The sequence below is a fragment of the Nanorana parkeri genome, unplaced genomic scaffold, assembly GCF_000935625.1.
Source record: "Nanorana parkeri isolate BGI_ZX_2015 unplaced genomic scaffold, ASM93562v1 scaffold826, whole genome shotgun sequence".
In the NCBI taxonomy this organism is placed as follows: Eukaryota; Metazoa; Chordata; class Amphibia; order Anura; family Dicroglossidae; genus Nanorana; species Nanorana parkeri.
Genome location: NW_017307094.1, coordinates 497,827 through 513,001, shown reverse-complemented (window position 1 = coordinate 513,001; position 15,175 = coordinate 497,827). Strand labels below are relative to the sequence as shown.

Sequence of the window (15,175 nt, the reverse complement as noted above, 5' to 3'; positions counted from 1 at the left end):
CCATTGGAGGTGAAGAAAATACCTGGTACTTCCAGGTATGGAGAATTAATGTAACTCACTCCATGAGAGAGTCCTGTAAGCTTCAATATGGGGCTGATATGGGGCAATCTTTCTCTGATCCAGACAGCTAACCTTGATGACTGGGGAGGGAAGAAAAGAAGATTGTGTGCAGTTGGGGAGGTGGACATTAAAGTGAACCTGTTGATTTGCCCTGCAATTATCTTAACCAGTAGTTATAGGCAGTGGTAGGTGGACTAACCTATGACTTCAGGAAGTGAAGTATATGTTTGCATGTCCCAGATACTTGAGGTTCTAGGGTGCTCTATAGTATTACAATAGTATAGGTACTGTATGTATTGACTTAAGAAAGCATTTATTTATTTTGTTATTTTAGAAATTAAGGTCTATGGAAAAGTTCAGGTTAATATGAATTAAGATGTTCTGTGTATGTTTTAAAGAATACACCAAAGGGTAAGCGCTTGTGAAATTATCTGATTATGAATGAACTCCTCATACATGCTTCATGCTTTACAACTCCTCTGTAAAAGGAAAATACAGAATTTTGACGCATGTTTAAGGAACCATAAATATTTTCCCACCAATAAACTCATAGTAAAGCAGAATTATCAATAATACAACTAAAGTAAAGTAAAGTATTATTTAAGCTACAACACAAGAAACAACACAACTGCAAAACTGGCACATTGGAAAAAGCACACAACACTTGAGGGGTCTATTTATAAACAATTCAATTTAGTGACCATAATGCGGTATTTTTGTGGTATTACATGCGACTTGAAAAGCAAACATTAATACTAAGAATAGTTTTGCAAATTATTCATGCATTATTTATAAATATCCACCTTAGGGTACTATTAATACATGTTTCTACATAAGATTGACAACTGTCACCCCAGATTTCAAATTTTTTTACAGGATTCAATTGCAAAAATGTGTGAAATCTTGGTGAACGTTGTGTGAAAAAATGTATAAATAGACCTCGGAGTAAGGCCATGCACTGCCCCAAGAAAAGCAAAAATTACAAATAAGTCAAACATTGCTACTGACATTCAGGCTTTGAAGAGGGTAAAGTGGGAAAACAAGGCCTTCCCAGTATTAGGAGCACTTCTATTACATAGAGCTCCACCAAAATACTGTACTGTTAGACGATATGCCTGTGCAGAGACATTTATGCATATTAAGGTTAAAGTTCTCAGTTGATGCTGGCTAAATGTTCCTTTTACATAACTGGCCAGATGTACAGTAACTACCTATTTCAGTAGTTCACGCTCACATTACAGAACCAGCACTTGCTCATATTATATTATCACTGCTGGTCTTTTTTTAATACAGTCATTTTCAGTAGATTGCAAGCTTTTATCTTGCAGCAATAACCTTCACTACATGCACTTTGCCTCCATCTAGTGCACAGTTTGAACATAGCAATAATGTATAAAGACATTTTGGTTATCATTGAGCAATAAAAATCTTTTCAGTATATTGTTTGATTCAGTCAGAAGAAATGAATATGAAATGAATAGGACATTGACATTGGCTTATTGTTTCAATAAAATTTTAGGATTTATAGACTTCATCGTGGAGCCAACATTTACAGTGTTGACAGACATGACAGAGAAGATTGTAATCCCACTCATTGATGAAGCCTCTCGGTCTGGGCTCACAGGATTTAGGCGATCTAGGTAAAGATTTATGCAAGTCTTATTTCAATAGAAAAGCAGTTGAAAGCTGCTTGATTAATTGACTTTTTCTAGCAGATCCAGTAGGTATGGTGGTATAATTTTTTTTATTATATATAGGGACCTGTCACCATTATATTGGACCTAGATTGTTGCAGCTATATACATTTCCTGTAAAAGAAGATCTTGGGGTGCAACTAAAAACAATCTGAGAGAATGATTTAAGCAAAGTAGACACTTTATAATAAAATATAAGGAAACTTCCATTAAATGAGAGAAAATTGTTACTCTTTAACTGTTTTTTTAAATAACAAAAAATAGAATTTAAAGACACATTGGAACTGGATTAGGATATTTTTATCTTAATTGCACCTATTTATTACCAAGAAAGCTTAAAGTGTATTTCCACTTTTGCAGTCAAATTTGAGAAACCCCCCTACATGTTTATTATGTGTCCTATTCATGCAGCATACCTACAAATAATAAAAAATATATACATTTCTTACCTTTTTAGCTGTTTCTTTGGCGCAAGATTATATATACGATACTAAAGGCAAGCTTCTTATGTCTTGAATAGATTGCAAGCGGACACACTTAGGGAGAGATTTTCTTTATGTGCATTAACATACAATGACTTGAGATCTTTAAAGAACTATGGGGTTAGGGCTTTTCCCCACAGTTCTCCATAGGGTAACGGGAGGACACAAACTAGCATCCTCCTGTCACCCTAAGCTCAGTATAGAGACGTCGCAGTATACCGCGAGCTACATCCGCCCAGCTGCGTGAGTGACAGCTAGTCAGCGCTGGAGGATCGGAGCGGGGAGGGGGGAATCCAGCCACTCCCTTGTCACGGCAGAGAGCTGTGACTGGATCGAGAAGTGAGCGAATGCCGGTATGTGTTCGCTCACCTCCTGATCTACTGAGCCAACCTGTGACAGTCTCATTGTCACAGGTCGGCTAGAACTATGAGGTGAGTGAAAAGCACTCACCTCATAGTTCTCCTTTAACTCCTTGTTAGGACAGACAGTCCTGCACAACGAGTTAACAGCAGATAATAGAAATCTTCTAGCACAATACAGACAGGGTCAATTATGGCAAAGACAACTGCCCAGCCCCTCCTAAACAGGGAGGACTAAGCAGGACTTTTCAGTCATGGAGAACAACTAAAAAGGTAAGCTGCAATTTTAAAATATTTTTTGAAACGTTATGATATGTAAATGGGAACATGTAATGGTAATAAAGTTGGTGTTATCCCAATATAGCTGCAAAAGTGGAAATACACTTTAAGTAAATAGCCTGCTTGATGTTTGTTTGTGTAGTCACTCTTATAACTAATTATTTGCATTGATTAATTTTTCAGTTTAAACAGCATAACTCCCTCAGATGTTAAACGATCGAGTGTGAAAAGCACTGGATCAGAAGGAAGTGCCTCTTTGAATTGTTCAATCCTCACTGTGGACTTCAAAAGTTTTAAAAATACGTGGTATGACGTTGTACTACAGAACAGAGAAAAGTGGAAGGCACAAGCAGCCAAAGGTGATGCATATGCAGAATTGTTAAGCTGAGTTATAATATTAGGTACTGACATAATACCATTATCTTCTCCTAAGATTGCTTAAAGGTAATGTAGGTCTTTATTATATTTTTTACTTTATGTTCAGGACTAAATGACATTTAAAACATGTTTTATTCAGATAAATGTTAAAGAAGAACTCTGGGGAAAAATGTTCCTAACCCTTGCAGTGGGACTACCACTACACTGCAAGGGTTAAGTGCTCATTTTTGTCTAGGCTCGGAAATAAAAAAGTTATACTCACCCGATCCTTCAAGCCAGCTTGCATTTAGAAAGCTCCCTTCTGCCTGTCTCCTCCTCTCCTGCAGTAATGTTAGGTCCCTTGGCATCCTCACATCCTATACACAGTGTATAGAATGTGCTGTAAATTATGAATATAAGTGGCGCCATAGACCCTAAAATACCTTCAAGCAAAATTATGTGTACAAAGTAAATACATAAGGTGCAAATTCATATGAGAATCAGTTACAGCATCCAAAATCTCTTGTATACAATCAGTTAAATCATTTATCAGTGTCCTGTGAAAATCATAAAAATATATGTGAACCTAGTCTTTTAAATAAACATCATCTGATATCTCAATATAAACTCTTGTAAACTTTGTTTTATAAGTCACTCTAAACAATCCTATGTTTCAACAACCTTCACCTCCAGTATAGCCTTCTCACCGATGCATATCATTGTGCAATTAATAATTATTCTTCAGTGCTCCTTCCACCCGTGCCCAAGCAATATATGCCGCTCAACTCCTTGCCTGGATCCTTTCTCATATGAGATTAGGTCACAAGCGCTTATGCAGATCAAACTTCTTTCCAACACACTCAGCTGCATATATACACTGCAGAAACAATCTTCCTTCTTACGTTCTTACTTTTGGAACGTATCCATTTTGTTAAAAAAATTCTCAGCTAGAAACAGAGCCGGCAAGGTGCAAAGCTCACATGTTCACATTAACGTTCCCGAAACTATTTGTCCTCATTTAGTCTAACCACATGCGCGTCCCCATGCTTTCATCTGACGTTATTACCCTAGAAGATGGCGCCCTGAGGAAGGGACCCTGCTTGGCACTGAAACGTTGGTGTGATTGACACATGTGGCGCACGTTCAATAAAAATGAACAAGAATTTCACATCCTGTGAGTGCTGGTGATTCCTTTCATCCGGTCGAAGAACAAGTCGGCTTGGAGGATTAAGGGAGTATCACTTTTTATTTTTAAACTTAGACTAAAATGAGCATGGGTTAAGGATAATTTTCCTTGGAGTTCTGCTTTAAATATTGCTTATGAATATTTCTATTCACAATTTTCAGGCCAGCAGGTAAAACGTTCAACTAGACTTACATGTTTACCAGGCTAATTTTAGCTGCTTCACGGAAAAAAAATGTTATTAAAGAGCAGAGTAACTGAAACTCAGATGGCATATACAGTGTAATGGTTAGAGATTTAAACCCCCTCTCACACCTTATTCTCTGCTCTCTACAGCTACATACAGAGTTTCAATTTGAAGATCACAGTTGAAAAAGAAAACAGCTCCTGTCATGCTTTCCCTTAATAAAACCCAGAATGCACCTTGTATTGAATGTATATTTGTGAAATAAATTGTACATACATTTTACATAAATAGTAAAAAGATAATATAAATCTACAGTATAAATTTAAAGACATTTAAATCAAAACAACCACAATTTTAGTTCAGAGTTTGTCATTATACAGTAAGCTCATATCTAGTTTTGGTTCTGGACTAAGTAAAGGTCATACTAGGTCATTAAACCCTTTTCAAAACACAAGCAGTAACTTGTTTTTGCGAGCATCACATTCTCTTAGGCTTCATTCACAGATAGCGCGGCACAAAAACGCACACATCTTTACGTACACATGGATTCTGTACATTTGCGGCTAATACTATAGCCGGAATATGCGAAATCCACCCAGAATATCTCGCTTGGACTTTTTTGTGCAATGCAACGGTTTTGTAACGTGCAGATGCCGCGCAGGTGTGAACCAGATACATTGAAATGTATTAGTTTAAAACCACTAGTGTGTGAACGGAGCGTTATGCAGTTAAGCAGAATTGGTTGTAAATCCTACTACCTGCTTATTTTAGCTTTAAAATAGCCAGCCTGATTTTATATCTCACTGACTTGGACCCATCACTGGAGATAATTAAAGTACTAAATCATTCTAAAGCATACCTTTGTCACCAGCACAGAAAGTAAATGGAAATGTAAAATATTTATTAGCTATCAAATACTTACGATGTACTAGCGTAAGTGCAGAGTCCAAAGAAGATAACATGGAGCAGGCTTTCCTACTTTCTGCATTACAGTCCTTATTAAGAAAGCACAATGTTAACCAATGAATCTGATTTACTAAATTAAAGGAACAAGAGCAAGGATAAATTGCTAGAATTCATTTGTACTGTGGGCTCACACAGTGAATGTGCTCCCTGAACCTATCTGATCTTGCATATATGTTGGATACATACAGTATGTTATGCTCCTGGTTTGCAGTGAGCATTGAACACCCAAATTAGGCTACTTTTGTCCCTTCTGTTCTGATGAAGTACATTAACTAATACATCAGATGGATCAATATTTAAAGGAAAAAACCTTCTGAACGAAAAAGACAGTGCATGTATGGGTATTTATCATCATAAAGCTGTTCAGAGACATCAGCATATGCAATTGTGTAGACATGCTGGTTATGGCCACAGTGAGCATATCTCCCCCATACACTTCAACCTAAATATCAGCTTGAACTTGCAATTTGTTTCTACAGGGGATATGCATGTAAAATTGTTAACTGTAGTCACATTAACCCAAAAACATGAGAAAATTCATATTTTTATTTTAGATAAGTTACAGCTTAGCACCAAACTATACTTGTTAGTAAATTCAGCATATGTACGCTGTTGTCTGTGCATGTTTTAGTAAATACTATGCAGATACAATTTGGGTGTCCATACATGATTGATGTGCCAGTGTTCGCACATATCCTTAATTAATCAGGCCCATAATGTTCTTCTTTTAGTAAGAAACTAAATTAAAAATGACCTATAATCTACATAAATAAATAATAAGCATCTTCTTTATAAATGTTTCACATTTTATACGTAAGGAAAATGTATCAGTTGAAAAAGCCAGATGCATATCCAGATGATTTAGTTGCTAAATAACAAGTTCCAAATTCAAGAAACACTTATGATTGTGCTTGAAATTACATGTAATCGTAGTTCTATTAGCATTTAATTCATACACTAGCACAATGTTCCCATTCATTGAACAGGTGGAATTCAGAAGCCTCATGGTACTAATACCTACTGTCTATTTATATGGCAATACTGTAATGATTAGTGGTTTGAAGTATATAACACAGAGTCCCGTGTTCAGAGTGGAAATAGTGTGGAGTATGTAACTAGCAGGGATGAAGTCAGATTCAAACCGAAGCCTGTCCAAATCTGAGCTCCTCCAAATACGTTATTCCCATGGGCCATCTGCCCAATCAACTGTGGGCTAGGGCATTCCCAGCCCAGCAACTGCACATAAACACAGGGGTAGGATGCTTGTGCTGACATAATTAGCCTTATATGAACACATAGCCCTATTAGGTCAATGTCATTGAGCAAATATAACCATGTGACCATATAAGATCAATAACATCACTGCATCCTGCCACTTTGCTTAAGTGCAGCTGAGGGTGGGGCAATTCCTGGCTGCAGATGATTGGGTGGCAACAGAAGGAGTTCCTTCAGTGTCCAGAAGAGATCAGGTTCAGACCAAGTTCAGTCCAAACCTGAGCTCATCCCTAGTAACTGGTAATGAGCTTTGGGTTCAGGCTAGCAATTTGAGAAAATGGTGAACAAATTCACACCCATTGTAATCAGTTATCAACAATGCACTTTTGGGCCTCTGAACTGTGAACTTAGAAGGGCCAATCATGGGGGGTTTTCTAAGTTTACAGCTCCCTCACTAGAGAATTCCTGGCTCCCAGCAGCCTTTGTTCAGTGTGTATTGGATGAGGCTGAGGCATGTAGTGGATAGAGGACATCACTAACTATTTGCAGGAAGAGGTAGTTACTGTTGCTAAAAACTTATATAATTATGCTAACTCACATACACACTCACTGTGCGTTGTACAAACCCTGAGCAAAGATCAAAGAGTGTTTTCAGGCAGAGATAGTTGCTGCTATTCTGGCAGTACTGTTACTTAAACCTGCTATATTTACACTCAGTCATATACACAGATAGTTTTGTTGTAGACTTGGAGTAGATGAAGAGAAGTAACACAGTGTTTACAGGAAGAGAAAATTGTACTTGGGCATCTTACTATTTCCATTGTAATGGAAAACCCATTACCTGATAAGCTAGGAGCCTACTACAGTGATTGGAAGGCTTCCACCACAATGGGCTGTGCCTTTGAGACAGAGATTTTCAGATTTTCAGAAGGGCTTACTGGCTACACTCATGACATGCAGCCGATTTTTATACATAGAGAACACAGCGCTGGTATTAGTTTAGCCTACCAGCTCAGGTTTCATGTGAAACCAGTCTTTCTGGCCATGCTTTTTTTTTGCACCACAAAGTATTGAGAGAGCTCGCCCCAGCCTTTTTGTGATTGACTGCTTTGTCCTTGAGTTCACACCCCTAGCATTTGATAGCACAGTTTGCGGAAGAGAGTGAGAGGCTGTTAAGAACATACTTCCCAGTTTACTTGAATGTAGGGCTTCGATTGGCTTGGCTGATTTATAGAGATAGGATGGCTTCAGTTTGACTAACTGTGCAAACCTTTATCTGACACACAGGAACTGGAGTTTGATTGGCTTTGAGGAAGGGGGCATAGCCCCAGAAATGTGTTGTCCTAGGGCTTAAGTGCAATACATGACTGCCATTCCTGTCAGCTAAAGATTTATACACACTCTTTCAGCCTGTTACCATGTGAATTACAGCTAAATCTGCTGACTACTGAGGTTGATATAAGTAAAAAGACTCATCATTTACTACATTTGTGATTATGTTTTTACTTCTATTCATTACACAAGAGATGGTGCTCTCTGGCTTTTGTTTTCAGAATAACTGTTCGGTGAAGGTCCCCAAACTGATGAAGTGCGGCCAGCCTAAATGAAGTGATTTCTAGTGCATATGAGTGTGGTCCCTTTGGTGCTCGTAGATTAATTTGTTGGATGACCTAAAATGTGGCCTAGTGAAAGTTTTTAAATACTGTGCACATATTCACTACAAATATGTGTGAAATAAATACAATCTAATACTGACTTCTTGATTAGAAATGGTTAGTGTGGGTCCTGTTGGAAAAGCGGTCTAGTCAAAGTGTTTAAATACTGTGGACTTTAACATTTTGGGTGATTTTTCCTATGTTTAAGTCTAAGACTTTATTTTATTTTCCTTTTTACCACAAGCACCCCTACCCCCTCCTATTCCTCTTACCCCTTCTCTGCCTCCTGCTTACTTACTGGGATGGCAGTAGACAAAAGAATCTGCTGGCCCTGAGACAGCAGAAGGTCATCATTTTCTTCCTGATGATGTGCCTGGTCTTTTACACCACGCAGTGTGTGCTCCACCAGGAACACCAGAAGGATTGTGTCACTAATCCATGCATCATTCTGTTTGCCTCTTTGAACGATGTCAAGATGTTGCACACATCCTGAATCAGGAGCCTTTAATGTGCTGATGGCTGGTGCTGCTGAAGCAGCCACTGCAGCATGGCTTATGTTTCAGTGTGGGTGAATTGCATATCAGGAAGTTGGTAGGCAGCTTGTGTAGACTGTTCAGTGATGTGTTCACTTTGCAGATTGGTATCATTGCACACATGACCTGGCCTGGCAGAAACTGATGTTAGGTCAGCCACTTCTTGGCCTGCCTGCTTCTGAAGAGCTTTCAGAATCTCTGCACATTGTGGCTCTTGTTCCCCAGGCATATCAGTTGCAAAACAGCATGGCAGCACTTTGCTGTGATCATTGCATGGGCTCTGGGGTACTTGGGGGAGAGGATGGTGGTTCTGAGGCATCAGCAGATAAGGCCATTGAAGAGAAGGGGGGAGAATTGACTGTGTTATCACTGTCACCAAGTGCAGAGCATGTGGAAGCACCACCAGCTGCCCTGTCCTGCATTCTTCCCACCCACCGGCAAATTTTGCCAGTGGGCCGTGAATGAGATGTAACGTCCCTGCCCATTTATGCTGGGTCACATTTCTGTAGTCATATGGACCTTGTCTCTGATCTCACAGATGTTGGCGGAGGCAGGTATGGCTTCTGGGCATAAAAGTGGTGGCTAGATATCTGCCACTTTGTTGCAGCAGAGGCCATAAAAACTTGTGGAAGGGTGCTGACTCCATGAACTGCAATAGGAGCAGCCTCAAAATCCACTGATTTTGCCAATTTGACATTGAGTTCATGAGCATTGTCTTGGGGGTAATTAGGTGACATATTTTCTTGATCAAGGCTGCTGCTGGAGATGGTGTGTGGTCCAAGGTTCAAGCCTAAGCTTGGCCCTTCTTAGCATGACCCCATTCAGACCCTCTTTACCTGCTTGATGTGGAGTAAGGTAAGCCTTAACCCATTGTCAGAATTTCCTCCCTACAGCTTGAGGATGCAGATCCCGCAGCAGATGCTGAAGGGAAGTTGTGTAAAGGGAAGGGTGGAAAGTGAGGAACAAGAAGGATGAGAAGTGCAGGTAGGCAGAAAAGGTCAGCTGCCTTTGGGGTCTTTAGCAAGAAGGGGGAGTGAAAAGGGCAGACAGCCTATGATGGTGAACTATTTCACAAAATGCACCTACAATGCATAGACGTGAAAAGGGCATTACATAGTGATAGCGTGGTTTGTTCATTGGCGTAACAACCAGGGGGGGGCAGTCGGTGTGCTGGCCCCAGGCGTAAAGCTGAAGAGGGGCACCGCCGAAAATGGCACTTTTGGCTAAATGCAGAAACTGCCATTTTCCTGCCGTTTTGTCGGTGCAGCCGTGATTTCTCTCCTCCCCGCTGGGCTCTGCTCTTTGTCCCAGCGTGGAGGAGAGAAAGTGACAGCCGGCCGAGCGCTGCGGGAGGAGACCGCCGTGAGCGGTCGGTGTCTCTCCTCCCACATTGCTCAGCCGCTTATCACAGTCCGGCAGAATGGTGTGGGGGCGGAGACAGCCCACGCTGTCACAGGAGGCTGGGCTCTCCTCACTGCTCTGCTGTGACAGCGTGTATCAGAGAGGAGAGCAGGCTACATACACTCAGCGATCAGTGATCGCTGAGTGTTTGTAGATAATTGAGGATATGGTATGGTTACTGTATCCAGAAAAAAAGGAGGTTGGTGTCCCTACCTGGAGATCCGACTAATTATACGCCCTAATTCAGGTTTGCATATTCGCTTGTTTAGACCGATCCGTGACCAAACAATCATGTACAAGGAAAAGAGAGGATTAACTCGTTAAGAGGTAACGAGTCAGCAGCGGTCAGCTAAAGGATCCGGACAAGCAGCCAATATGCAAAAATTAAATTTTATTTAGAAAAATCATTGAAACAACACACAGTAAAGACAACACCTTCAAAACACCTCTCACCATTAAAAACTTTTTGGTTATAGACATACATGAATTAAATACGGATCGATCCTCATAAATTGTTAACCTAAAAACCCCCCGATACGGAAAAAAGGTGCTAAGTGCTTCTACCTATCATCTTCCATAAGGCTCCCTGTGGAACATACCCTAAGTGTGCACCTGTAGATGTTATAAAATATGAAAAAAGAGGAGACTGCTCGGATCAGTCGTCATGAGATAGATATCATTCACTTCGAGTGAAACATTGTAGTCATGTGTAGACTATATTAGCGTGTTGCTTAACAGAAAAAAAGTCTCGTTCTCAGTTCACAGAGTATGCTCTCTTTATTTAATCCCAAATTCTCTTTCTTAGAAATTCTTATTCATTCGTATAAACTTGAGTATTCCTTTATGTTCGATATTGATGTCGCCGGCAAACTGGCCGCATGAATCATTGATTCCTTTTGTTCATGGATAATGAACTGTGACAGTTTAGGAATAATCAGACGTGTAACTATTCGTTTGTTTAAGAAGAGAAAGAGAGATGGGAGATTACTTTGGGACGGACTGTCACCGGGTTGGACTCCAACTCACTAAAACACCGGATCACTCTCCTTTATCTCCAAGATGGTGTAAATATTATCTTGCAGAGTGAAGTTCAAACAGTGTCCTCAACGGACATATGAAAAATAGTTCAATCAGTCACGTTATTGGAGTTTCTCAAGGTCCAGGTGATTCAGAGGTTTTTCAGTCTGATTCAGTGATCCAATTGTGTGGGTGTATATCCCATTTCTTTAAGGAGTGTGTCGGTTGGAAGACTCGTCCCCGGAAAAGGAGTTGGAACAGAGTTGTTGTCCGGTGACACTTCGATGCTCTCTTCAGTGTCAAGGAGGGAATGAACCGTCCCTTAAACAGGCACTGAGGAGAGCATCGAAGTGTCACCGGACAACAACTCTGTTCCAACTCCTTTTCCGGAGACGAGTCTTCCAACCGACACATCAGCAGCTTGCCACCTGCTCCCCTGTCATGGACAGATATCTGGAGCGCCAACCGAGAGCCCGCAGAGCCCTCCCAGGGAGTCAGACAGACGGAGGGGAAGGATCCAAAATGGCCGCTGATGAGCTGCAGCATGAGGAGGACACAGGTATGGGAGAGAGTGAATCAGACTCCCTGATACATGATACCCCCCACATCGATTATAAGCTGATCGCTGCAGAAGTGACCAAACATCTTAAGGCTGATATGGATAAAATTATTGCGGACAATTTACAGTTACACTTGGGCAAGCTAAATGCGACCATGGAAGCGCAAAATACACGCATCACTAGCATGGAACAACGCATTAGCAATGTGGAGGATGACGCTGCTGAGTCACATCGTGCATATGGTGACATGACCAAACGCATACACACCTTGCAAGATAAAGTGGACGATTTGGAAAATGGCTCCAGACGCAATAATCTGCGGGTCATTGGCATCCCGGAATCTGTGAAACCTGTTAATCTGAGGGCGTTTTGCGCCGCCGCTATACCCAAAGCCTTGGGCCTGTCCGCTGCGTGCAAGGTTGAGAGGGCACACAGGTTGGGATCCCCTAGAGATGACGCCAAACCGAGACCCGTGCTAGTACGCTACCTTGATTACTACGATAAACAGAATATTTTCCACACCTACCGCACTCAGCGCAACCTCGTGGTGGATGGCCTAAAGCTGTTGCTATTCGCGGATTACTCTATGGAAACATCTAAATTGAGGAGATCATTCCATGAGGTATGCCAATCGCTGGTTAGATACCACATAAAATTCGCTTTGCAATATCCAGCGGTGCTCCGCTTCTCCACGGAGGATGGGAAAGCATGGCGCTTCACTTCTGCAACACAAGCCCAAAAGTTCCTCGATTCTTGGGGGAATATCTCTTCCTCATCCCCGTTGAAAAGCCCTCCCCGGAAAAAGAAGGCCTGAGAGCCCGAGAGGGGGTCAGGTTTGGCTATACTTAGGGAGGGGATTGGTGATGTTGCGGCGCGGAGGTTCCGGGCCTGGATGCTGCTCTTCTGCAGGTACTTTACTGATACTTCACTCCTTTGTTTTTGTTTTGATTTTTCTCTACTCTTTCGTTGTTCCTCAAGTCTCACCAGGACTGATAGTTTTCGCCCTTTCTGGATGGCGGGATGGCGCGATATACCAACTCACTGAATACTACTGTGCTTACGCAACCCCGTGAAGAACAGCCTCGCTCTCATGTGTGGTCAGCCTCTTTCCGCTCGCATCAGGAAAAAAGGTAGTCATTTACAATGGACGTTTCTTTTTTTGTGTTTTTGTTGTTAGTACTTTGTCGCTAACACACTCATGGAGTCGATCTCCTACATCTTCATCTCCTGCCCAATGGATCACCCCTTAATTCTTATGCACATCAAAGGGCACATCCACTTGCGCCACAGGGCCTCTTCGGGAGAGCTGGGACGCCCGCGAGAGCCCCCCCTTGTTGCCAACATCTGTCGCTAGTTATCGTTTACACCGCACTGTGGTTGTTATGGGACCCACCCTGAACATTGTTTCCTGGAACGTTAAGGGGTTGAGATCTCCCAATAAACGACGCCAGATCTTACGTCATCTGGGGAAGGTTGAAAGTTGACATCGCCCTTCTTCAGGAAACTCACCTTAAAGAGCCGGATATTTTACGCATGCGACAATCCTGGGTGGGCACGGCCATTGGTGCTCCAGCCGCAGGGAAGTCTGCTGGGGAAATTACCCTGCCTCCTGAACTCTCCATTCACATCCAGAGACGAGCTATAACGTATTTAGGTATCCGTATATCCACCAGAGCCATATATATCACTTAAATTATATCCCCTTGTTTAAGAAGATCATTCAAGAATTGCATAAATGGCGTGACCTTCCTCTCTCTATACTGGGCAGATGCCATTTGATCCGCATGATCAGCTTTGCAAGGCTGCTGTATCCTATGCAGACGCTCCCTATACTCATTAAACACAAAGATTTTCACAAGCTGTATAAAGCATTTGCTACTTTCATATGTAGAGGAAAGCGCCCGCGCATAGCCATGTACAAGCTCCAACAACCCAAATCCTTACTAGGAGCAAATATCCCCGACATTAGACTTTATAATCTAGCAAGCGTTTTTAGACATGCCAGGGATTGGGTGCATGGGACTTCACACTTCACAGACCCACGCTTAGATCAAGCTATGGTGCATCCTTGGTATCTCTCAGGGGTTCTCCACACTCCGTGGAAAGCTCTTCCCGCACTCATCAAAACGAACATCCTTCTGCGGGACACCATAATTACATGGAGGGAGGTCAGGAAACTGTATGGGATCCCAGGGGTGGTCTCTCCTCTGATGCCGCTGGTGTCCTCCCCGGCATTTAGTCCTGGCCGAGAATCGAGGGTTTTCTCATTTTGGAAATCAAGGGGGATCTGCACTTTACAGGACATAATATCACCCCAGGGCATATGCAAACAGTTCAGGGAACTACAAACAACTTTTGGGATACTAGACAGCCACTTCCTACAGTACGCCCAAGTCCGACACTTCACCCAAAATAACCTTCCTTAGCCATGGTCTATGATGACGCATACGTCGTTCTACAGACTTTTAGACTCACCCACACAGAAGGTATCCCTCTCGAGCATTCTATCACACATTAGATCCTCGGCTAGCTATGATTCTCCCCCAGTATTTCCCAGACATGTCCATAGATGGGCGACACTTCTTCAATTACCTGTGGAAGAGGCGGACCTTGTACTCCTCAATCGGTGGCTATCGCTTTGGAAGGCCATCGTGTGTGAAACATGGAGGGAGATTCAATTTAAATTGGTACACAGAGCCTTCTATGCATTCAATCTAAAGTTTGCATGCACCCCACCGCATTGGCTAACAGCTTGCCCTAAATGTCACGCCACCTACCCAGATTTAGACCACCTGATATGGCCATGCCCCCAGATTCAGCAGTTCTGGTCGGAAGTGTTATCCTTCATGCATAACAACAAGGGCAACCGGAGATCCTGTATTCCGGAGATCTGTCTATTCCACGCTATACCCTCGTCCCCCTCTGGTGCTACACCGTTAGAATACCCCTCCCGGTGGGAACATTTATGTCTACTGGCAGCAAAAAAGACAATACTGATAAATTGGTTACTTCACTCCCCACCTACCTTGGCGACGCTGAGGGAACTCCTTCGCACACTGATGCCATTGGACAAATTAGAGGCACAGTTCACCCAGGAGCATACCGCAACATTTTTTAACACATGGTCCGCATTCCTTTTGGCTGAGTTAACACCCGAACAATTGAAGGATGTAATGGTTACATTCCAATACACAAAATGGTACCTAGAGAACAAATTAGCCGGGTCA

The 15,175-nt window shown here is 42.0% G+C and overlaps 1 protein-coding gene across 1 annotated transcript in view; it reads left to right on the top strand.

Moving 5' to 3' along the window:
* The window catches only part of PDE1C (phosphodiesterase 1C), a 135,559-nt gene that overhangs the window by 100,228 nt on the left and 20,156 nt on the right, over window positions 1-15,175 (top strand). The window contains exons 12-13 of the mRNA XM_018565264.1: window positions 1,580-1,700; window positions 3,058-3,233. Of these exons, the coding sequence (XP_018420766.1) occupies window positions 1,580-1,700; window positions 3,058-3,233 (297 nt within the window). The remainder of the gene's footprint in view (window positions 1-1,579; window positions 1,701-3,057; window positions 3,234-15,175) is intronic.